The following is a 25,466-nucleotide window of genomic DNA, read 5'->3' on the forward strand; positions in this document are numbered from 1 at the left end:
CTTGAGATAAAATCAAAGTGGGTGGGCTTAAACGATTTTTTTAAGAATTCATTGCTGGGCTTCCCTGGTGGCACAGGGGGATTAAGTCTCAGCACTATGAAGCTATGAGCAGCCATTGCAGCACGAGTTTGATCCTCAGCCAGGGAGCTACCCACATGGCACAGCAGACCTCTCCTGTCTTGCCCTTGGGATCCTATAAAAGTACTTCTCTTGAACTTCCAAATCCAGTAGTTTTCTTTGTTTGGGTAGCTTCCTCCTGTCAACCTGAATGTGTGTCAAAGGTCCGTCTCTTTTCAATTCTATGACTGAGGATCAGGGTAATGGAATTATTGGTAGCAGCAGGTAAAAAAATACTTGGAAGAAGTGAGATGGCAAATATGAAACACAATTTGAAGAAGAATGGGATTGAATTGGTGGTAAGGAGAGAACACTTTAAAGAATCTGGAAATGTTGTGTGGACTGTCCGAGTGTTTATATGATTTCTGATTTTTTTTTTAATGTATGGGAGGTTTTTTTTTTTTTAAGATTTATTTATTTACTTATTTATACAAGCACTGGGTACAGTCAGAAGCGTGGGAGGGTAAGAGAATTCACCAGAGCCAGAGTGGGGAGCAGAGCAGGCAGAAGGACTGAAGTACACTGCTGAGGGGAGCAGTGGGCGGCAGGAGAGGTCTGCGTGCCATGTGGGACCCTCCTCCGGTGGCCCAGGGAGCAGCCGGTGATCGAACCGGCACAACCTGGCGCTCAACCGCTGCACCACCGGGGAGGCCCTATATGATTTCTGATTTTTATAGTCTAAAATCCTTTCGGGAATGTTAAAGCAGGCATTATTTGCCTTGTCTTTTTTGGATGGGGATGCCGAAGTGTAGATGGCTTAGCCTTGGCCAAGGCATACAACGAATACATGACAGCTCCAGAACTGAAGTCTAGAACTTGGTGCAAATCCGAGTTCTTTCCACTACGACACACTGGATTCAGTTTAGGCTGCACAAGAGCACCAAAGGCAGGGGCATTGGCAAAGGGGAACCATGGCCACTTCCTGTCTGCTGTTTGTCTTGGGGGCATGCAGAGATAGGAGTTCTGCAAGCTGTCCCCAGCACATCCTGATCCAGAATCAGGAACATCTGTGGTCTCTGCGCTCCATTCATCTGTTTTTCTTACAGAAAAAGGAGTCAGAAAAGGAACCGAGAACACAACTCAACTTACAGCCCAGTTCCTGTCCAGTGCTTTCCAGAAGGACTGTCATACAATGTGATGAGTTTGCAAATGTTGGAGGTAGGGAGTAGTGGCAGTGTTTGGGAGTAAGGTGGGGAGGGTTGTGGGGTCAGTGAGCCAAGTGATCACTACAATGAGGGTGTTTAAATCCCATTCAGTCCCCTGTGGCCCTGGCAATTGTGGAGCTGAAGTTATTTCCTCAGGCTCTCCATGGTAGGTGCCCTTTCAAAGGATGAGGACACTGATATACACACACAGACCTCTTGCTGATCAAAGGTAAGGATGCTGTAGTAGTAGGATGCACTTCCCCTAAACCACTGAATTCCTGGGTAAGTCATGCATGGGTGATTAATCTCTGATCAACAGCTTCCTCTGTTTAAGCAGCTGCACTGCCCCCCACCCCCACAGTCCCCCCTCCCCACAGTCTTCCAGATGCTTCTGTTGCAGGGGATCCAAATGGTTTTTTTCTCTTCTGCTTGTTAAGTGAAATCAAGTCTCAGTGATAGTTAGACAGAGTTAATTAGGTAATCAAAGTGAGGATTAGAATCCCAGACGCAGTCTGACAGATTTTAACTCTGTGAGGGATGTTCCAATAAACACAAGTTTGAATTTGAATTATATAGATAGAAACAGTGAGTTCCTGACATTAAAAATCTATTTCTTGGGCCTCCCTGGTGGTTCAGGGGGTTAAGATGCAAACTATGAAGCTCTCCACAGTCTCTGCAGTACAGTTTCAATCACTGGCCGGCCGGGGAGCTACCCACATGGCGCAGCAGACCTCTTCTGTCTCTCCCACTGCTCCCCTTAGCAGTGTATTTCAGTCAATCTGTCTGTCTGTTTTGTCCTCCACTCTTTCTCCGGTGAATCTTCTCACCCCCCACACCTCTGTTCTTGTATGCATAAATAAATAAATCTTTAAAAAAAATTTCTTTTTTACAGGGGGGCTTATGGTTCCACGTTGTTATTGATACAGCAACAAAGGACTTGTCTCTCTGTCTCTTGTCTCTCTGTCCTATCAGTTAAGCTCTCCCATTTCCTTTATCCTCTAGGCATAACAAACTGTTTTCTTACATTCCAAGGGAAAAGAGCATTCCCAGGAAGATCACATCTGAATTGCCAAAGAGGAGGATGGTGGTCTTGCAGACATGAGTCTGCTGTCCTCCTCAATTTGTTGACAAATTAAAATAATCTCCTTTTCCTCAAACTCTGTTTCCTATTATTGGCTGAGGGCACTGAGACCACTGGCGTTTGGTGTCATTATGACCTACAAGTCCATTGCTGCTGTCTGTGGGCAGAGGAAGACACAGCCAGGATTTAACCTCTTTATTCCTGAAGAATCCACTGCAGAGATGCAAAGCCTGGGTATCCATGGTTAAATCTTCTTTATCTGGCTCCTTGGTCATTAGTGGAGGTTGAAAAGGCAGTCCTTCCCATAGGCTTCAGGTTGTTTTTTTTTTAAGATTTATTTATTTACTCATACAAGAACTGGGGTACAGGCCAGAGATACAGGGGGTGAGAGGATTCACCAGAGACAGAGTGGGGAGCAGAACAGGGAGACTAATTGAAATACACTGCTGAGGGGAGCAGTGAGAGAGACAGGGGAGGTCTGTTGCACCATGTGGGTAGCTCCCTGGCCAGGGATCGAACTTGTGCTATAGTGGCTGTGGATAGTTTTATAGTGCTAAGACTTAACAAACCCTTGCACTACCTGGGAGGCCCCAGGGTTCAGATTTTGCAGAGTTGTTCCAGAAGTCTATGCAGTTGGCTTTGCCCTATTATCTGCTAGGGCAGGGAAAATTTGTTAACATTTTAGGGTATTTGCACACCCTGATGAGACACATCGATAGAGACATTTTTTTTTTTGTAAGCCAGTTTATATATATATATTTAATATTTTATGTATTTTTTACATCATTTTTCATTTTTGCACAATATATGCATTTTCATCTTGGTTATATTCCCCATACAATTCCCCCCCATTCCTCCATATTTTGACCCTAATCCCTCCACCCCTCAACACAACCCCCTTCCCCTGTAGTGTGTCTCTAGTTTATAGTTGCTTGTTGATTTTTATTTTTATTTTATTGTAGTCTTTTTTTTTCAGTTCTTTTTCTTGATTTCTTTTTTTAATTTTATTTTTATTTCCCCATACAATTACAGCCCCCTTATTTTTTTTTTTTTAAGATTTATTTATCTATTTATACAAGCACTGGGTACAGTCAGAAGTGTGGGAGGGTGAAAGAATTCACCAGAGCCAGAGCAGGGAGCAGAGCAGGCAGAAGGACTGAAGTACACTGCTGAGGGGAGCAGCGGGTGGCAGGAAAGGTCTGCGTGCCATGTGGGACCCTCCTCCGGTGGCCAGGGAGCAGCCGGGAATCGAACCAGCGCTGCAGAGGCTGTGGGCAGCTTCGCAACCGAGTGCTCAACTGCTGCGCCACCGGGGAGGCCAAACAACCCCCTTATTTTGACCCCAAGCCCTCCTTTCCCCGCCCCCCAACCCCCATAGAGTGTCTCTCGTTCATAGTTGTTTGTTGATTTTGATATTTTCTTTCTTATAGTTATTCTTTTTCCTGGTCCCTTATTTAAGTTTTCTAGATTCCTGCTATGAGTGAGACCATCCAGTATTTTTCTTTTTCTTTCTGGCTTATTTCGCTGAGCATGATCCCTTCCATCTCTATCCATGTTGCTGCAAACTGCATGTGTTTATCTTTTTTGAATGCTGAGTAATATTCCATGGTGTATATGTACCACATCTTCTTGATCCAGTCATCTATTTTTGGGCATTTGGGCTGTTTCCAAAGCTTAGCTATTGTAAATAGTGCTGCTATAAACATAGGGGTGCAGGTGCTCTTTGGAATTGATGTTTCTGTGTCCTTTGGGTAAATACCTAGGAGTGGAATTGCTGGATCATATGGAAGCTCTATGTTTAGTAGGTCCAGAAATCTCCACACAGCTCTCCATAGTGGTTGGACCAGTTTGCACTCCCACCAACAGTGCAGGAGAGTTCCTTTTTCTCCACACCCTCGCCAACATTTGTTGTTGCTAGTTTTTTTAATATGTGCCATTCTTACTGGTGTAAGATGGTATCTCATGGTAGTTTTGATTTGCATTTCCCTGATTACAAGTGATGTTGAACATTTTTTCATATGCCTGTTGGCCATTTGCATTTCCTCTTCAGAGAAGTTTCTTTTTAGCTCTTCTGCCCATTTTTTTTTTAAATATTTATTTTATACAAGATTGATTGATTGATTTATACAAGCACTGGGTACAGTCAGAAGCGCGGGAGGGTGAGAGAATTCACCAGAGCCAGAGCAGGGAGCAGAGCAGGCAGAAGGACTGAAGTACACTGCTGAGGGGAGCAGCGGGCAGCAGGAGAGGAGAGGTCTGCGCGCCATGTGGGACCCTCCTCCAGTGGCCGGGGAGCAGCTGGGGATCGAACCGGCGCTGCAGAGGCAGCGGGCAGCTTCGCAACCCAGCGCTCAACCGCTGCGCCACCGGGGAGGCCCTCTTCTGCCCATTTTTTGACTGGATTATTTTCTTTGTTTTTGTTGAGTCTCATCAGCTCTTTGTAGATTTTTGTGATCAGTCCTTTATCTTTAGTGTTGTGTGCAAAAATGTTCTCCCAGTCGGTGGGGTTTCTCGTTTTTGTTATTGTCTCTTTTGCTGTGCAGAAGCGATAGAGTCATTCTTATGCAACAAAACCATAACTATTCCTATTTTTATAGATGAAGAAACTGAGAAATCATAGAACTTTCTAAAGGCTTATGGTCACATGCTGGTAGGAACAGGACCAGATGCAGTTTAGAATTCAGAGTCAGATTTTCTTGGGCCTCAGACTTGCCCTTCAAAGACAAGCCAAATCTGAACTCATTACTTTCCAGCTTTTACCCACACAGACAAAATAATAGAATTATGTTAATAACATCTATTTATATTTTTGTTCATTTTCATTTGGGGTTCTCAAAGTATACTTCCTTTGCCTCTTCATAACTGCCCTTGATCTTAAGTCCATTAAGTACTTGATTGACAATTACTGAGAACTCACTGGGTGGAGGAGAGCCAGGAAAGTGGAGGGACAGAAAGAGGAACTTGTCTTTGGACCGTGATGCCAACATCCTGGGACAGAAGAGAGGAAATTTTCCTGTGTGTTTTTCCTCTGAGATATGAACTTATAAATATTTTTTTAATGAAAATGATAAATCATATATTTGACTGTATTTTAGAAGTCAATTTTTGTTGATACACAGTGAGGCAGCAACATGATGTGTATCCTCAAGAACTCAAGTCATGTTCTGAAAATAGGTGTCTTCCCCAAATGCAATTCGCCACGTACTTGACCATCTTTTGGCAAATAGAAACTTTTGTTTAATCAGTATGTATCAAAGTTGCTGGTTTACTGGTAACAAAATGAACACGGAGATTGTGACTTTATTTGTATAAGGGTCTCCAAATTTTAGGACAGAGAACCTCTTCTCTCCTTGACAGGAAGTAACCCATCTCCCTCGCTAAAGACGGTATTTTCTTCCCCATTCCCAACAGTCTGCTTTGTTTCACGTTGCCACATTTTTGTTTCACCTGGGGCAGGAAACCTTTTTCTTGCCAAAAGGTAAATGGCGCCACCTCGTGGCTAAGAGTACAAATACAGAAGCTGGTAACTTCACTTGTGCCTCGTGATTGAGGTGGTGTGTATTCACCCAGTTACTGATACTTACTGAGCCAGGCTCTGCGGGTACCAGTAACAATTCAGAAGTGTCTCTTACTCCCATCTTGAAGAAGCTTATAGACATTTTAGGCAGTTGAGGAAGGAAAGCTCACTTCCTTTCTTTTTTAAATAAAGATTTATTTATTTATACACACAAGAAGTGTGATATAAGCCAGAGGTATGTGTGCGTTTGTGTGGGAGGGGGGAGGTTGAGAGGATTCACCAGAGACAGAGTGGGGAACAGAACAGGCAGACTGATGGAAATATACTGCTGTGGCAAGTCAGGAGAGGTCTGCTGCACCATGTGGTTATATCCCTGGCCAGGGTTAAAACTGGTGCTACAGTGGCTGTGGATAGCTTCATAGGCTGCGTCTTAGCCCCTTGCGCAACAGGGAGGTCCCGGAAAGCTCATTTCTGAAAGAAAACTAATAAAACCTAGGGAATAATAAAATGCTGGAAATAAACACTTAGTTATTGGTTATCCCCTTTTGAGGCAGAATATAATATGTATCATTTTTAACAGTGAATAACTCTAATAGTTAAAAAACAAAAACAGGGGTGGAGCAACATGGCGGCGAGGAGACACTGCGAGTAAGATCTCCCATTAAAAAAAAAGTTAATAGGGAGGAAAAGCGGCAGGTCCCAGTGAGAACTGGGACACAGAAGATAAACGGGTGACGCCAGCAAACTACCCGAAGAAGAAAGTGGCCATAAAAGAGGACTAGAAGGGAGGGAAGCGCAGAACCCTGCTCCCCTCCCCCGCCCACAGAGGCGGCACTCTCCGACCGGCAGAGAGGAGGGAAACAACAAACCAAAACGGCCAACAAGAACAAACGACGCAGCAAGCGGGACTGTGAGTGGAAAGGAACTATTGCAGCCACCACACCCCGTGAACGGGAGCTGAGGCGAACCCTGCAGGATTCGCAGCGGCGGTGAGCGAACGGCTCCGGGCACCATTAGAGAAGAACAAAGACCCCGGGAGACGCGCACACAGCCTGGGCTGCCGGTAAGCTTGCGCGGAAAAGCGGTGCGCTTGGCGTGCTTGAAAAGCAAATGCAGAACTAGATCGCCACTGCCCAGGTACCCGCGCCTGCGACCTAGGCTTGCGGGGAGACGCGCAGAGGTCCTCACTGAGGTGAAGGTCCCTCCCTGAGTAAGCAGGAACCAGGCGCCCAGGCACGGGAGCGGGTGCAAAAGGCGCCATTCCCGCACCACTGAACGGGGCTACAGCCGGCGTCCTGGAACTGAGGGCTTTGAACTGAGACCCGGGGCACGAAAATTCGGGGCATGGGTTCTCCACGACAGTGGGGCACAAGGCAGACACAGCACCCCAAAGCTGTTGAGGTGTACCCTACCATTCCCTCTCTGTTCCCTGTCCCACGGGGTGGGGGGAGGCGAAAAACAGCCCCCCAAGGACAATAGGAGAGATCTCTGGCGCCACCTAGTGACCAGGAAAAAAAAAGTCACTAACACCCCATAGAATAGGAAATTTCTTAAGACTGCTTGAAAAGGGCAGAAGGTTTCTGGAGGACCCAGTGGCCAGCCGGGAAGTTAGCCCACGCCAGGCCCCTTCCGACCAGCAGTCTGAGCCCACAGAGGGAGCAGGCACCCACGTCCGGGGCAGACCGGGTACGCAGAAGAGTGTGCCTGAAACCGGAGGCGCAGGGACTGCATCCCGCTTCGCCATTTTAGAACAGGGACATTTCTTCAGTAAAAACTGCCTAAAACCAGCAGAAAGCTCCCCCAGAAGACAGAGATAGCTCCTGGAAGAGCCAGAGGGGAGCGGAGAAGTTCACCCAAGATGCCAGTCAGTCAGAGCAACACAGTGTCCCAACGCATACGACAAATTAGAAAACAGACAGTAGGGAGTAGAAGAACCACACGCAACCTAACAACTCCTCATGAAAGAAGCACACCACAAAAAGAAAACCATTCCCCAGATTGCAACGACAGCAACTTGGAAGAACTTCTGAGCCTTCCAGAAAGAGAATTTAAAATTGCCATGATTAAAAAAGTGATAGATCAGAAGAAGGAAATTGAGTCCCTAAAGAGGGAAGTAAGAGAAATGCAGGAGATCAAAGAATTAATGGAGGAACTAAAGAATTCTGGGAAAAGCAATGAAAGCAGAATAGATGAAATGGAAGAACAAATAAGTAATCTTGAAGACACAGAAATAAAAAGAACCAAAACAGAAAAGGAAAGAGAAGTACGAAGGAAAAAGAATGAAGAAAGACTTCGGGAACTATCTGACTCCATGAGGAAAGGAAATATAAGAGTTATAGGAATTCCAGAAGGAGAGGAGAGAGATGTAGGAACAGAGAAAATATTCATGGATATAATTGAAGAGAACTTCCCAAATGCGAAGAAGGAGCTGAAAATTGATATACAAGAAGCAAGAAGAACACCAAACTTCCACGACGAAAGGAAAAACACAGCAAGACACATAATAGTAAAGCTCCCAAGAATCCAGGACAAGGAAAAAATAATGAAGCTGACAAGAGGGAAGAAACAGATAACATTCAAAGGAAAACCAATCAGGCTGACATCAGACTTCTCTGAAGAAACACTACGGGCAAGGAGAGAGTGGAGGGACATAGTCAACAGACTCCAAGAAAACAGATGCCAACCAAGAATACTCTATCCCGCAAAGCTCTCTTTCCTCCATGAAGAAAGAATATGGACCTTCCCAGACAAAGAGAAACTCCGGAATTTCATTGCGACTAAACCCCCACTCCAAAAAATACTACAAGGAATCCTAAAGCCAGAACCTCAGAGGGACGAATAACAACGAAAGAAGACCAAAAAAAAAAAGTTATTAAAAGAATAAATAAATAAAATCAAAGGAAAGACAAACATAATGGCAAATACAGATGCTAACATATCAATATTAACTCTAAATGTAAATGGACTAAACTCTTCAATAAAAAGACACAGAGTTGCAGGCTGGATTAAGAAACAAAACCCAACCTTTTGCTGTCTCCAGGAAACACATTTAGCTACAAAAGATAAAAATAGGCTCAAAGTCAAAGGATGGAAAACAATCCTACAAGCAAATGGGCCAAAAAAGAAAGCAGGAACAGCTGTACTTGTATCAGATAAAACAGACTTCAAACTCAAAAAAATAAAAAGAGACCCCAATGGTCACTACATTATGATTAAGGGGACAATACTTCAAGAAGAAATAACACTCATTAACATATACTCACCAAACGAAAGAGCACCAAAATATATCAGACAACTGTTGTCCTCTCTGAAAACAGACATCAGAGAAAACACATACGTAGTGGGAGACTTCAACACACCACTATCAACAATGGATAGATCAACAAGACAAAAAATGAGTAAAGAAATTAAAGCTTTAAATAAGGACCTAGAGCATTTGGGCTTAACAGACATCTATAGAACACTAAACCCAAAAAAAACGGAGTACACATTTTTCTCAAGCGCACACGGATCATTCTCCAGGATCGATCACATACTGGGGCACAAGACAAACATCAACAGATACACCAAGATTGAAATCATACCAACCATCTTTTCTGACCACGAAGGCATCAAACTAGAAATAAATCATAAAAAGAAGGCAAGGAACTATCCTACCTCATGGAGATTAAAAGCCACACTACTGGAAGACCACTGGACTAACGAGGAGATCAAAGAAGAAATTAAAAAATTCTTTGAATTGAATGACAAGGAGGACACCAATATCCTAAATGTATGGGATGCAGCAAAAGCAGTAATAAGAGGAAAATATATAGCAATAGAAGCTCACATCAAAAAACAAGAAAGAACTCAAAGAAACAACCTAATCTCGAAGCTCAAAGATCTAGAAAAAGAACAACAAAAAAACCCCAAAACCAGTAGAAGAAAAGAAATAATAAAAACCAAAGCAGAAATAAATGAAATTGAAACTAAAAAAACAATCCAAAAGATCAATGAAACCAAGAGCTGGTTCTTTGAAAAAATCAATAAAATAGACAAACCCCTAGCCAGGCTCACAAAGGAAAAAAGGGAGAAAGCACAAATACACAGGATCATAAATGAAAGAGGAGAAATCACAATGGACACAGCAGAAATCAAAAGAATAATCAGTAACTACTATGAACAGTTATATGGAAACAAGTTCAACAATCTAGAGGAGATGGACAAATTCCTACAACTCTACAATCACCCAAAGCTAGATAAAGAAGAAATAGAACACCTAAACAGACCAATTACAATTAGTGAAATTGAAATGGTAATCAAAAACCTCCCCAAAAACAAAAGCCCAGGACCTGATGGATTTACAAATGAATTCTACCAAACATTCAGAGACGAATTAATGCCTATCCTTCACAAACTCTTCCAAAAAATTGAGAAGGAAGGGACAATACCAAACACGTTCTATGAAGCCAATATTACACTAATACCAAAACCGAATAAGGACAACACAAAAAAGGAAAACTATAGGCCAATCTCCCTAATGAACACTGATGCAAAAATCCTCAATAAAATTTTAGCTATCAGAATCCAACAATGTATCCATAAGATAATTCACCACGACCAAGTTGGATTCATTCCAGGGGCACAAGGATGGTTTAACATCCGAAAATCAATCAACGTTATCCAACACATCAACAAAAAGAAATATAAAAACCATATGATAATATCAATAGATGCTGAGAAAGCTTTCGACAAAGTGCAACACCCATTCATGATAAAAGCCCTTGAAATCCTTGGGATACAAGGAACATACCTCAACATCATAAAGGCCATCTATAACAAGCCAACAGCCAGTATCATTCTCAATGGTGAAAAGCTGAAAGCAATTCCATTAAGATCTGGAACAAGACAAGGATGTCCACTCTCACCACTGCTTTTCAATATAATACTGGAAGTCCTAGCCAGAGCAATAAGACAAGAGAAAGACATCCAAGGAATCCAAATAGGAAAAGAAGAAGTCAAACTATCACTATTTGCAGATGATATGATAATATACATAGAGAACCCCAAAATCTCCACAGAAAAATTAATTCAACTCATCAATCAATTCAGTAAAGTGGCAGGATACAAAATCAACACGCAAAAGTCAGTAGCCTTCCTATACACAAACAATAAATCTGAAGAAGAAGAAATCAAAAAAACCATCCCTTTTATTATCGAAACAAAAAAAATCAAATATTTGGGAATAAATCTAACAAAAGAGGTAAAGGACCTATACAAAGAAAACTATAAAACACTGTTAAAAGAAATAGAAGAAGACACAAAGAAATGGAAAGACATCCCCTGCTCATGGATTGGAAGAATAAACATTATTAAAATGGCCATCCTACCAAAAGCAATATACAGATTCAATGCTATTCCAATCAAAATCTCAATGGCATTCTTCAAAGAAATAGAACAATTATTGATGAAATTCATATGGAATCACCAAAAACCCCGAATAGCCAAAGCTCTACTGAAAAAAAAAGAAGGAAATGGAGGCATCACACTCCCAGACTTCAAACTATACTACAAAGCCATAATCATCAAAACTGCATGGTATTGGAACAAGAACAGACATACAGACCAATGGAATCGAATAGAAAATCCAGAAATAAACCCACAGATTTATGGTCAACTAATCTTTGACAAAGGAGCAAAGACTATGCATTGGAGCAAAGAAAGTTTGTTCAATAAATGGTGCTGGGAAAACTGGGTCGCTACATGCAAAAGAATGAAGCTTGACCACTACCTCACACCATACACAAAAATCAACTCAAAATGGATTAAAGAACTAGACATAAGACCTGAAACCATAAAATACATAGAAGGAAATATAGGCGAAACACTACGGGATTTGCACATCAAAGACATCTTTACAGACACATCACCCAAAGCAGTGATAGTGAAGACAAAGATAAACAGCTGGGACTACATCAAATTAAAGAGCTTCTGCACAGCAAAAGAGACAATAACAAAAACAAAGAGAAACCCCACCAACTGGGAGAACATTTTTGCACCCAACACTAATCATAAAGGACTGATCATAAAAATCTGCAAAGAGCTGATGAGACTCAGCAACAACAAAGAAAATAATCCAGTCAAAAAATGGGCAGAAGAGCTAAAAAGAAACTTCTCTTAAGAGGAAATGCAAATGGCCAACAGACATATGAAAAAATGTTCAACATCACTTGTAATCAGGGAAATGCAAATCAAAACTACCATGAGATACCATCTCACACCAGTGAGAATGGCACATATTAAAAAAACTAGCAACAACAAATGTTGGCGAGGGTGTGGAGAAAAAGGAACTCTTCTGCACTGTTGGTGGGAGTGCAAACTGGTCCAACCACTATGGAGAGCTGTGTGGAGATTTCTGGACCTACTAAACATAGAGCTTCCATATGATCCAGCAATTCCACTCCTAGGTATTTACCCAAAGGACACAGAAACATCAATTCCAAAGAGCACCTGCACCCCTATGTTTATAGCAGCACTGTTTACAATAGCTAAGCTTTGGAAACAACCCAAACGCCCAAAAATAGATGACTGGATCAAGAAGATGTGGTACATATATACCATGGAATATTACTCAGCATTCAAAAAAGATAAACACATGCAATTTGCAGCAACATGGATGGCGCTGGAAGGGATCATGCTCAGCGAAATAAGCCAAAAAGAAAAAGAAAAATACCGGATGGTCTCACTCATAGCAGGAATCTAGAGAACTTAAATAAGGGACCAGGAAAATGAATATAAGAAAGTGAAAATCAAAATCAACAGACAACTATGAACCAGAGACAGTTTTTGGGGGGTGGGGGGCAGGAGGGGAAGGATTGGGGTCAGAATGGGGCGTTTGCAATTGTATGGGGGAATATAAAAATAAAATTTATTATTTAAAAAAAAAAAACAAAAAAACAAAAAACAAAAACAACATAGAAGTATATAAAACATTTCATGCTGACTCCAGAAATACCACCACTTTAAGAAACAACAAAAAAAGAACTTTACAATATTGCTAGCATGGACCACTTCCTTTGTTATCTTTTCAAATAGTTGCCTACTATTGCATTGAGTGGATAACCAGTTCATGACTTGTCATTTAGATGGTTCCAGTTCCACTATTCTAGACAATGGACGCTGTATGGAGCTCACCAAGCCCCTCTCAGACTCTGCCAGAATTGCTGATTCACCAAAAAGGTCTACAGAACTCGGAAGAGCCATTATACAAAGTTATGGGTTATTACAGCAAAGGGTACAGTTTAGCATCAGGAGAAGAAAAAGGTGCAAGTGAGGTCAGGTGAAAAACAGGGGTAAGTTCTCAGGAATTCCCTTCTAGTAGGTCACACGGGGCACATTTGATTCTCCCAGCAAAGATATGTGACCATGTGTGTGAAGTGACTTCAAACAGGGCTTGCACCTTTTAGTGGGCAGAATACGGGGCAACCCAAGACCCCCCCCCGCCCCAAACCTGCCTGCTCTAAATGGGTTCTGCTGTCTGCTACATCAAGGCAAAACATGCTTTAGTGCATAAAGCCTTCAATAGAAAAGAACTTTTATACAGTCAGTGTGCCATGAAGAGAAGAGAAAAATATAGTTAAAATAGTTTTCCCACAGAACACCCAAAGCTATCCATGCCCTTGTGGGTAAATGCCCAGCCAAACAGGGTTGACCCAGAGCAGGGCCACTGAGGTCTGAAAGCTTTCCACAAGCCTAAGGCACCTGCTGGTGGGGACCCATAGGAGAGGGGCGGAAGGGGCTGGGCAAGTCTGGAAGGAAAAGAGCAAAAGCAAAAGAAATGTCAATGAAAAGCTGCCATTGTCAGCCTTCCCCCAGGTCTCTTGCCCATGTTTCTCTCTCTTTCAAGTGTCTCCATCCACATCCACCAAGTATCTGGTACAAGTCCAAACAAGTGCAACTTCTCCTTCACATGTCTCTCTCTCTCTCTGCTCCATGTGTCTCCTCCAGTCTTCTTCTTCTTTTTTAAAAAAGATTTATTTATGCATACAAGAGCTGGGGTACAGGCCAGAGTTGTGGGGGGGGGGGTGAGAGGATTCACCAGGACGGAGTGGGAACAGAACAGTCAGGTTGACCGAAGTACTCTGCTAAGAGGAGCAGCAGGAGAAACAGGAGAGGTCTGCTATGCCATGTGGATAGCTCCCTTGCCGGCCAGGGGATTGAACTCATGCTGCAGAGGCTGCTGACAGCTTCATAGGTTGTGTCTTAACCCCTTGCGCCACCAGGGAGGCCCCTCTAGTCTTCTTGATCTCCTTCCTTCCTTCTTCCAGTCTTCTCTAGCTTTCTCCTCCCTATTCAGCTCCACCTTCCCTTGGGAACCTAGAAACTCCCCTTTCCCTGGGGAGTACCCTGTTACACACCCAAGCTGGGTGTCCACACTTCTCACCAGGGGCCACTCACATAGGCATGGCTGACTTAGAATACTCAGGCTCCAACTGCTCAGAGGTCAAGTTGAGACAGCCTGGCCCTAGGCCTCACACACTCAAAACCACATTCACAAGGCCAGACATTCCAAGGGCTGAGAGGTCATCTCCCAAGAGCTGGTCAAGAAGGAGTCCATCTGAAGTCAGGCTTTTGCTTTGGAAAAGTGCAGCACTTGAGCAATCTGTGAAACTTGAGCCCCAACTCCCAGAAGCTTTTTCTCCTTCTGATCAGAATACTGACTAGTTTGGTTGGGATCTGTGTTGCCCGATCCCTTAAATCTATTTCCATATATATATATATATTTTTTTTTAAATTTATTTATTTATGCTATAAGAACTGGGGTATAAGCCAGAGGTGTGGGGGTGAGAGGATTCACCAGAGACAGAGTAGGGAGCAGAAGGCAGATCGACTGAAATACACTGCTGAAGGGAGCAGCGGGAGAGGCAGGAGAGGTCTGCTGCGCTATGTGGGTTGCTCCCTGGCCAGCCAGGGATCGAACTTGTGCTACAGTGGCTGGTGATATCTTGATAGTGCTGTCTTTAACCCCTGTGCCACCAGGGAGGCCCTCCATGTATATTGTTTCCTTTCTTCAGTAAACAAACTTTTATCCTCACTCTCAGCAGATAAATTGAGTTCTTCACCCAGAAAATCAGAATTGTCAGAGAAGAATGCTTTCAATTTCTGGCCCCTTGCATCCCACACATTCTTTGCTCTTTTCCTTCCTCAGCTTAGGATAGAAAAGGCTACACTCCACAAGGGTCTGGGTCACACACATCCCCAATTCATTTAAGAATTCTTCCTTCTTTCTCCTGTGTCTTCGACTTCCCCCTCTCTTCTAATATTTCTTTGTAACTTAAAACATACACATTCAAGTCCTTGAGTATGTAAAGTGCCACCATTTAATGAAACATAAATATTTAGGCCTATAAATCTCACAGTGTGACTTGGAGTGCTTCCCATAGCTGATTCTGAACAGTATTTATATGGCCCATAGTGGTGCACAAAATGCTTTTATATTCATAGATTATTTAATCAAACTACATAAAAGGGTATCAAAAAGGTATGTACTAAAAAAAAAAAAAAAAGCACATACAAACACACACACCCACAAGTCTTTCCTATTAAACAAAGAGTAAATACCACCCTCAACTCTCCATTTTCCTTTTCCTTTCGCTATGGTCCCATCTTTCTTTTCTTTTTGAAAGACAAGTTCTCGGGCCTCCCTGGTGGCAGCCTCTGCAGCATGAGTTCGATCCCCCGCCAGGGAGAAACCCATATGGCACAGCAGACCTCTCTTGTCTTGCCCGCTGCTCCCCTCAGCAGTGTATTTCAGTCAGTCTGCCTGTTCTGCTCCCCACTCTGTCTCTGGTGAATCCTCTCACCCTCCTCCTCCTCATACCTCTGACCTACGTACCTCTGGCATTTCTTGTATCCATAAATAAATAAATCTTTAAAGAAAGGAAAATGTTGAAGCAGTTTGAATACTAACCCCTTATCAGATGAACAATTTACAATTATTTTTCCCATTCCTTAGTTTACCTTTTCATTTTGCTGATTGTTTCTTTTGCTGTGCACAAACTTTTTAGTTTAATATATTGCCATTTTTCTTGTTGCTTGTGCTTTTAGTGTTATATTCAAAATGATCAATAACAATGTCAAGTTTTCCCCACTTTGTTTTCTCTTAGGAGTTTTATGGTTTAGGGACTTATGTTTAAGCCTTTAGTACTTTTTGAGTTAATTTACATGAATGGTCTAATAGTAGTTCAGCTTTATTCTTTTGCACATAGTTATCCCATTTTCCCAACACCATTTGTTTAAAATATTATCTTTTCTCTATTGAATATTCTTGGTGTCCATGTCAAATATTAGTTAACTACTTATGTGTGGGTTTATTTCTGGGCTCTCAATTTAGTTCCATTGATCTATGTATCTATTTTTATGTTTTGATTGCTGTAGTTCTGTGGGGTAGTTTGAAATGAGGAAGTGTGATGCCTCCAGCTTTATTTTTCTCTAGTCAGGATTTTTTTTTTGTGGCTTATGCAAATTTTAGAATTTCTTTTTCTATTTCTCTGAAAAATGTCATTGGAATTTTGATAGGGATTACATTGAATCTATTGCTGGTTTTGAGTAATGTGGAGATTTTAACAATACCTTCACTGTGGGGTCCACAGCCAGGTCCAAGGTGTGTATGCTTATTATCTGATGCATAGGTGGCAAGACCTTCCTGGTAAGAATCCAGTTTCATTCTTTTGCATGTGTATATCCAGTATTCCCAGCACCATATGAAGAGACTATTCTTTCTCCAGTATGTGGTCATGGGACCCTTGTTGAAGATCATTTGAGCACACGGGTGAGGGTTTATTATGGGTTCTCCTTTCTTCATGAGTCCATGTGTCAGTCTTAATGCCTCTACCATGACTGCTACTTCTTGTCCAACTATAGGACTTCCCTCCCTAAAGGAAAAATTTATTAAACTACCCCATCACTGAATCATCCCTACTTTCTGCTGCATCCAATCCATAAAGCAGGGCCTCCTTCCTCAGACTTTGTTCAAAATTACTGAATACAAGCCAAATAGGGTCGTCCCAAAACCCTCTGCGATGTCTGGAAATTTTCCACAGTTCGTGGTTGAGTTGTTTAAGCACTTAAACAACCCGAGTTGTTTAAGCACAGGTGTGCTTCTAGTGTTCTTTGGCTGGAGGGCACAGATGTACAAAAACATGGTATTAAATCTTCAAGTGATATAGCACAGTATAGATCAACAAAAGAATTCTCATACCAAAACAAAACAAACAAAAAACTAGGCAAAAAGGAAAAGCAGTCACAAGAAATTCAGTCACAAGACTTTATAAGCACTAGAAAAAAAGCTTTACTTCAAATCCATAAAATGACGTTGCTGATTCAGTTGGTGGTGCCATCCCCCAAATTCGAGTCCAGCTGTCCTTGCAGCTCCTTTCCGGGAAGTCTCAACACTAAGAGCCTGGCAACCCTGTATTTGGGGAAGTTTACCTTCTACCAAGTTCGAGGAGGCCGAGGGCGGTGAGGGGAGGGGGGACGCGGTGTAAAGTATGCCCTCTGAATGGGGTTTCACCTCTGGAGCTATCCATCAATTGTCCCGTAATCCCCATTAGCGCCTGGACTTGGTCCTCCGAGAGAGCGGCGGCGCGCTCAGGCCGGCCGGGGGCCCAGCGGAAGGACGTTCTAGCCGTTCGCGACTCGATGGTACGGCCCGGCGCCTGGCCGCTGGGCGCCGCCATGTTGGAGGCTCGGGTCGCCCACCATGGCTGCGAGCGCGGGAGTGTGGGCGCGAGCGAGACCAGTTCCTCGGGGCAGATGCTGGAAGTGCAGCCGGGGCTGTACCTGGGCGGAGCCGCGGCCATCGCGGATCCAGACGGCTTGCTGCAGGCGGGGATCACTGCGGTGCTGACGGTGGACTCCGAGCCGCCAGACCTGGGGGCGGGGGCTGGCGTCCAAGGTCTTCTGAGGCTCTTCGTGCCCGCGCTGGACAGACCCGAAACCGACCTGCTCAGCCACCTGGACCGGTGCGTGGCCTTCCTTGGCCAGGCTCGTGCCGAGGGCCGCGCGGCGTTGGTGCACTGGTAAGTGGACGCCTCCTGCCCCGCCGCCCTTCCCTCCGAGGCCGCTGGGGAGGGCGGAGGGGCGGACAGACGGCGGGGACCACCTCCACTCGCTCCCAGGAGGCCGGCGTGTGTGGGCAGGGGCTTTTGTGTGTTTTCATTCATTCACATATTGGTCGCTTCGTTTTGCTGCCATCGGAGTTGTATTTTGGGGACAGGGAGTGTGGCGGCGGGCGTCATCTCATAAATGACACTGTCTCAGCATCAAATGTAATAATACATTTGAAGTATAAACAACAGGGGTTTGAACTACCTTGGTCCACATATAGGTGGATTTTTTTCTATCCTGTTTCCCTCCTTTCTGAATGCAACCTACCCCGATGGCCTGTCCCTTTTAGAGGAAGCCACACTCAAACCCAGATGTTTGCAACGCATAGTGGGTGCGAGGTGTCTACTAAGAGAGATGAGCAAAGGTTAGGTTTATTCAAACTTAGAGGAAGAGCAGATTCTTTTCAGTGTTTTTGCTTGCCACAGGGTATGGTTGATTAAGGGGACAACTGGGGAGAGCTTAGTTGTTTAGTTCTTGAAAGAGTCTTAAGCCATGCCCAGAGCAAAGATGATGGAGGTAAGTTGTAGCAATGGCAAAAAGGTGGAAACTGTGATGGGTATTCAGGGATTCCTAAGCAGTCCTGTTTGGCTGCACTGGAGTGTAATACTACATTTGAAGTATAAACAACAGAGGTTTGAACTATCTTGGTCCACACATAGGTGGATTTTTTTCTATCCTGTTTTCCTCCTTTCTGAATGCAACCTACCCCGATGTCCTGTCCCTTGGTTGAATTCCCAAATGCTGGAATCTGATGTACTGGGTTGGGTATAAGTTAGGAGCTAATTTTGACTGGGGGAAGGGGAAGTCAGTGTCCCCTGACAAACCTTCCCCCACCCACTGTTCAGAAGTCAATTGGGGATGCCCCTGTGGAAGGCCATACCAGTGAGTTTCCCATTCAGCTCAGGGGTGATCTTGCCCACAGCCTTGGTGGTGCTGTTACAGGACAGGGAGAGGGGCAGCCCAAACCCTGCAAACCTGCCTATTCGAAATGGGTTCTGCCATCCGCAATATCAAGACAAAACATATGAGACTTTAATGGGAAGGAACTTTAATAAAACTAGGAAACAATACAGGAAAGGCAAAGAGTCTAGTTTCTAAATGAAGCACCCAAAGTTACCCATCCCCTCATAGGTAAAAGTCCATCCATATGGGATTGGCCCAGAGCAAGGCCCCAAAGCCTGCCACAAGTCTAAAGCATCTTCCAGTGGGGACCCACAGAAAAGGGTCAGAAACAACCAGACAAGCCCGGAAGGAAAAGAGCAAAATCAACATCAAGATAAAAGCTGCCCTTGTCACCTCCCCACGGGTCTCACCCACATCTGTGTCACCTAGTCTACGACCAAAAGACAAGCGTAGTTTCTTCACGTGTCTCTAGGCTCCATGTGCCTCCTCCAGGTCTCTTTCTGGCTCCATCCTGCTTCCTTCCTTCCTCAGTCTCCTCTGCAGCCTCTTTTCTTCCTGCTCAGCTCCACACTCCATTTGGGTGAGGCAGGGAATCTGGAACCTCCCCCTTTCCTGGGGACCACCCTGTTACAGTGCCAGTAGAAGCAGGGGTGATGTTCTGGGTAGCCCTATCACCATCAGATCACAGCTCCCCAGAGGGGCCATCCACAGTGTTCTGGGTGGCAGTGATGTCATGGATTGTGGTCTTGATTACCTCCATGATGCCAGAATTGGCCAACAGTACCACACAGTTCATGCTAAAGGAGGTATTGTTGACAATCTTGGAGTTGTCACACCTCTCACAGTTCACGCCCATCACAAAACAGGGGGCATCAGCAGAAGGTGCAGAAATGATGACCCTTTTGGCCCCACTTTTCCCATGAGTCCAGCCTTCTCCAAGATAGTGAAGGCACCAGTGAACTCTACAACTTATTCAGTAACAGTGTCACCCCATTTGATATTGGTGGGATATTGCTCTTGGCAGATGGAGATGAGCTTTACTTTCTCGCCCTTGACTGTGCCATGGACCTTGCCGTGGGTGGAATCATACTGGAACACGTAGACCATGTAGTTGAGGTCAATGAGAGGAGTCACTGATGGCAAGAATACCCACTTTGCCAGAGTTAAAAGCAGCCCTGGTGACCAGGTGCTGAATAAGGCCAAATCGCGCTCTGACCTTCACCATGGTGTCTCAGGAATGCAGGCTGGCACTCATGAAAAGAGGCAGCTGTCTATTGAACAGAGAGTAGGAGAGAGTCTACTGTAATTATTTTTTTAAAGATTTATTTATTTATGTATACAAGAACTGAGGTATAGGCCAGAGGTGTAGGGGGTGAGAAAACTTACCAGAGACAGAGTGGGAAACAGAACAGGCAGACTGACTGAAGTACACTGCTGAGGGGAGCAGCAGGCAAGTCAGGCGAGGTCTGCTGCGCCATGTGGGTAGCTCTCTGGCAAGGGATGGAACCCGTGCTGCAGTGGCTGCGGACAGCTTCATAGGTTGTGACTTAACCCTTTGCGCCACCAGGGAGGCCCCCTAGTGTAGTTATTTTTGAATAGGTAATACATTCACATGGTTCAGAATTTAAAAGGAATAGAAAATAAAAGAATAATTCTTTTGTACATTGGCAGTACTGAAGAGGCAAAGGATTTGAGTAGAAGCAGCAAACAAGAAGTGGATCAAACTGTACCTTAATTGGGGACTGGGTTTTTTGTTTCTTTGTTTTAATTGTTGCTATTTGCCATTTTATTTTAAAGGTCTCTTTTTCAGTCATGCAGGACTTAGTCGAAGTGTGGCTGTAGTGACTGCTTTTATGATGAAGACTGAAGGACTGACCTTTGAAAAAGCCTATGAAAACCTTCAGATTATCAAACCAGAGGCTAAGTGAGTTCTCTGCCGTAGTAATACTTGTACTTTTGTCATGTGATTTTATTTATTTAAAGAAAACTTTTTATTTGTTGTTACAGGATGAATGAGGGATTTGAGTGGCAACTGAAATTATACCAGGCAATGGGAAATGAAGTAGATACCTCTAGTGCAATTTATAAACAATATCGTTTACAAAAGGTTACAGAGAAGTATCCAGGTATGTAATTGCCAGTGTATTTGAGTGTTTACTCTGACACTAAACACTTCAGGAGCTTTCCCTCACTTTCCTGGTAATCCTTTGAGACAGGTGCTCTTATTTCCTTCTGAAAATGGTTTAGCAAGAAATAACTTGTTCAAGGCCACCTGGTTTGTAAGTGGTGGACTGGGATTTGGATTCAAGCCATCTGTACCCAGAACCCCAGGCTTTCATCATAGGCTCACCTGCCTCATCCTGATTACTCAGTACTAGTGTTGATTGGTGTATTTTTAATTTTTTGAGAACACTTGTTGCCACTATTTGACATTCACTGAATTTTGTTTGAAAATGAGAAGGGTTTATTTTGACAAATGGGTACGTTTTCATTATGTCATGTAGAATTGCAGAACTTACCTCAAGAACTTTTTGCTGTTGACCCAACAACCATTTCACAAGGACTAAAGGATGAGATTCTCTACAAATGCAGAAAGTGCAGGTAAAGTGCTATATCTCCTCTGGAGTCTTTATCTTGTGTGGATAGCTGAAGAATAGTGAAAACTTCACTGTCTTAAATCTCTGTAGAAAGAGCTTTGTTTAATTGAATAATACAGAATTTTTTTTTGACACCTTTTTTTTTTTTAATTTATATAAGCACTGGGTACAGTCAGAAGTGTGGGAGGGTGAGAGAATTCACCAGAGCAAGAGCGGAGAGCAGAGCAGAGCAGGCAGACTGACGAAATACACTGCTGAGGGGAGCATCGGGCGGCAGGAGAGGTCTGCGCGCCATGTGGGACCCTCGCCTGGTGGCCGGGGATCGAACCCGAGCTGCAGAGGCTGCAGAGGCTGCGGCAGCTTCTCAGCCCAGCGCTCAACTGCTGCGCCACTGGGGAGGCCCAATACAGAAATTTTAAATTTAAATCTGCTTTCAAAAAGAATTTAAATTCTTTAGGATTACTTGTGGAGGTTATCAAATATTAAACTAATCACAGTTTTATTTTCTTGCTAAGAAATATTGCACATCCTATCTATTTTTTCATCCATTTGGATGTCATTAATGTTTTTGTTTGTTTGGGGCTTGCAGGCGATCTTTATATCGGAGTTCTAGCATTTTGGATCATAATGAAGGAAGTGGTCCTGTAGCCTTTGCTCACAAGAGAGTGACGTCATCTTTCATGCTTACCCCAGGGAGCCAGGGTCAGTGCACATCCTATTTCATTGAACCTGTTCAGTGGATGGAATCTGCTTTGTTGGGTGTGATGGATGGACAGGTGAGAACACATATTTTATTCTACAGATTCATTAGATCATCTACTTCTGAGGATCAAAATCTTCATATAGCTATCAGTCATTTACAGTCATTTTTCTGTAAACATTTTTCATATCCTTGGCCCATTTTCTGTTTTGTTTTGTTTTTTTCCTTATTGGGAAATGTTGGATTGAGTTATGAAAAAAAAAACACCTATACCATGCTCAAATTAAAGAGATAAACATAAAAGATAATGATGTAAATTAGGAGAAATATATTAGAAGAAAATACAGTAGACTTCCTAGGCTTTTTTTTTTTTTAAAGATTTATTTATTTATTTATACAAGCACTGGGTACAGTCAGAAGCACGGGAGGGTGAGTGAATTCACCAGAGCCAGAGTGGGGAGCAGAGCAGGCAGAAGGACCGAAGCACACCGCTGAGGGGAGCAGCGGGCGGCAGGAGAGGTCTGCGCGCCACGTGGGACCCTCCTCCAGTGGCCGGGGAGCAGCTGGGGATTGAACCGGTGCTGCAGAGGCTGCGGGCAGCTTCACAACCCAGCGTTCAACCGCTGCGCCACTGGGGAGGCCCCTAGGCTTCTTTTTATCTTTGTTTTACTGGTATCTATTTTTAAATAGTGAGGAATTTGAGGCCTCACATTTGGTATCAGTATCTGTTGGTAATGGGACATGAAAATCTTTGGTTTTTTTTTTCCAAGTATACTGATTTTATTTCTTTTTTTTTTTTAATTTAAATTTTATTTTTAGGGACATGAAAATCTTAACATGCTTTGCTGTCCTTTAGCCATGATGATTTCAGTTTGAAATCTTGAAGGTAGAATGATTAGAAAGCTAGTACGTAGGCACATCCGAAAATCCTTTCACTTACCTCTTGAGCTTCACCTTTCTTCTCTCGTGCTGTCATTACCTTGTTCCTCCTCTAAACTCCATGGATAAAACATGTTTCTTATACAACTATATAGTCTACCTTCTAGTGTAACAATTGGCATTATATTTTATTTATTTTTTATTGTGGTAACATTGGTTTTTATCAGTGTGTATGATTAAGAAACACAGGTTCACACCTCCTCAGATGTGTTACAAGACCACCCAAACCAACAAAGCACCCATAATCCTCCACTGTAGTCCATTGCACTCCCCTTTTCCCTTTGCTCTCAATCGTGTTCTTGCCCTCTAATAGCCTCGTTCTCAGTCCAGATTTCTAGGGTTTGCTGTTGGTTTGGTTTGGTCTGATCCTTTGTTTTGATTTTTGATGGTCCATTTGTGAGTGAAATTACTGGGTATTTGTCTGTTTCCTAACTTATTTCCCTTAGCATAGTCCCCTCAAATTCCATTCATGTTGTCACAAATGGCAGAATTTCATCCTTTTTTATAGCTGAGTAGTAGTCCATAGTGAATAAATAAAACTCCTTTTAATCCACTCATCTGTGATTGAGCACAAGTAATGTTTATAACTGTAGTAAATAGAGCTGTAGTGGCATTGCATTTTATCTCACGGTACAGATCAGAGATTCCTTGATGGTGGGAGCCATGTCTTACCTGTTTTTATATCCTATATTGGCAAAGATAATTATTTGTTTTGTATAATAGTGAATGAATAAAGTAACATATTTTCTCTATTTCAGCTTCTTTGTCCCAAATGCAATGCCAAGTTGGGTTCTTTCAACTGGTATGGTGAACAGTGTTCCTGCGGAAGATGGGTAACACCTGCTTTTCAAATACATAAGAACAGAGTGGATGAAATGAAAACGCTACCAGTTTTGGGATCACAAACAAGAAAAATATGAACTTGTGACACCGGATAGCTTGCAAAGAAACTTGCTGATGACATGTGCCACTCTTGCTTGTTGTCATTCATGGCAGACTAGTGTTTAGGCCATCAACATGTCATTGGAAATGTGAGAGATAAAATTAATTGATGTGACTTGGAAACTATGTTTTGTTAGCTTAAATTGTTTTAATAGACATGGAAATCAAAACTTTTTAATCATGTAAATTATACTTTGACATTAAAATGTTATAAAACTCAGATTCTTTGTGTATTATTAAAGTTATAATTTTTAAAATATTCTGTAATCTTAAAGTCTGGATGGATAAGATAATGTAAAAAATTGGAAACTAATATATTTCTAGAAATGTAAAGCAGTTTTCTTTGGACATATTTTGAAATTTATATCTTTTTTTTATTTTTTATTTTTTTTTTATATTATTTTTTTTTTAATTAATTAATAAATTTTATTTTTATATTCCCCATAAAATTGCAATCCCCCCATTCTGACCCCAATCCCTCCCCTCCCGCCCCCCACCCCCCAAAAAGTGTCTCTGGTTCATAGTTTTTGTTGATTTTGATTTTCACTTTCTTACAGTTATTCATTTTCCTGGTCCCTTATTTAAGTTTTCTAGATCCCTGCTATGAGTGAGACCATCCGGTATTTTTCTTTTTCTTTTTGGCTTATTTCACTGAGCATGATCCCTTCCAGCGTCATCCATGTTGCTGCAAATTGCATGTGTTTATCTTTTTTGAATGCTGAGTAATATTCCATGGTATATATGTACCACATCTTCTTGATCCAGTCATCTATTTTTGGGCATTTGGGCTGTTTCCAAAGCTTAGCTATTGTAAACAGTGCTGCTATAAACATAGGGGTGCAGGTGTTCTTTGGAATTGATGTTTCTGTGTTCTTTGGGTAAATACCTAGGAGTGGAATTGCTGGATCCTGTGGAAGCTCTATGTTTAGTAGGTCCAGAAATCTCCACACAGCTCTCCATAGTGGTTGGACCAGTTTGCACTCCCACCAACAGTGCAGGAGAGTTCCTTTTTCTCCACAACCTCGCCAACATTTGTTGTTGCTAGTTTTTTTAATATGTGCCATTCTCACTGGTGTAAGATGGTATCTCATGGTAGTTTTGATTTGCATTTCCCTGATTGCAAGTGATGTTGAACATTTTTTCATATGCCTGTTGGCCATTCGCATTTCCTCTTCAGAGAAGTTTCTTTTTAGTTCCTCTGTCCATTTTTTGACTGGATTATTTTCTTTGTTGTTGTTGAGTCTCATCAGCTCTTTGCAGATTTTTGTGATCAGTCCTTTATCATTAGTGTTGTGTGCAAAAATGTTCTCCCAGTTGGTGGGGTTTCTCTTTGTTTTTGTTATTGTCTCTTTTGCTGTGCAGAAGCTCTTTAATTTGA

General features: G+C 42.7%; 1 protein-coding gene and 1 pseudogene across 2 annotated transcripts in view; one reads left to right on the forward strand and one right to left on the reverse strand.

The window, feature by feature from the left end:
* Window positions 1–20,135, reverse strand: part of LOC311182427 (glyceraldehyde-3-phosphate dehydrogenase-like) — a 264,611-nt pseudogene extending 244,476 nt beyond the window's left edge. The window contains exon 1 of the transcript in view: window positions 19,728–20,135. The product of the transcript in view is annotated as a glyceraldehyde-3-phosphate dehydrogenase-like (transcript). The remainder of the gene's footprint in view (window positions 1–19,727) is intronic.
* DUSP12 (dual specificity phosphatase 12) lies at window positions 17,540–24,066 on the forward strand (the record flags this gene model as incomplete). The annotated part of the gene is made up of 6 exons (XM_084251190.1): window positions 17,540–17,919; window positions 20,721–20,834; window positions 20,918–21,036; window positions 21,415–21,511; window positions 22,097–22,283; window positions 23,905–24,066. The coding sequence occupies 6 exons, from the start codon at window positions 17,540–17,542 to the stop codon at window positions 24,064–24,066; spliced, it is 1,059 nt and encodes a 352-aa protein (XP_084107316.1).
* Between the last annotated feature and the right edge of the window lie 1,400 nt (window positions 24,067–25,466).

This window comes from Talpa europaea (genome assembly GCF_964194135.1).
Source record: "Talpa europaea genome assembly, chromosome: 12".
NCBI classification, from domain to species: domain Eukaryota; kingdom Metazoa; phylum Chordata; class Mammalia; order Eulipotyphla; family Talpidae; genus Talpa; species Talpa europaea.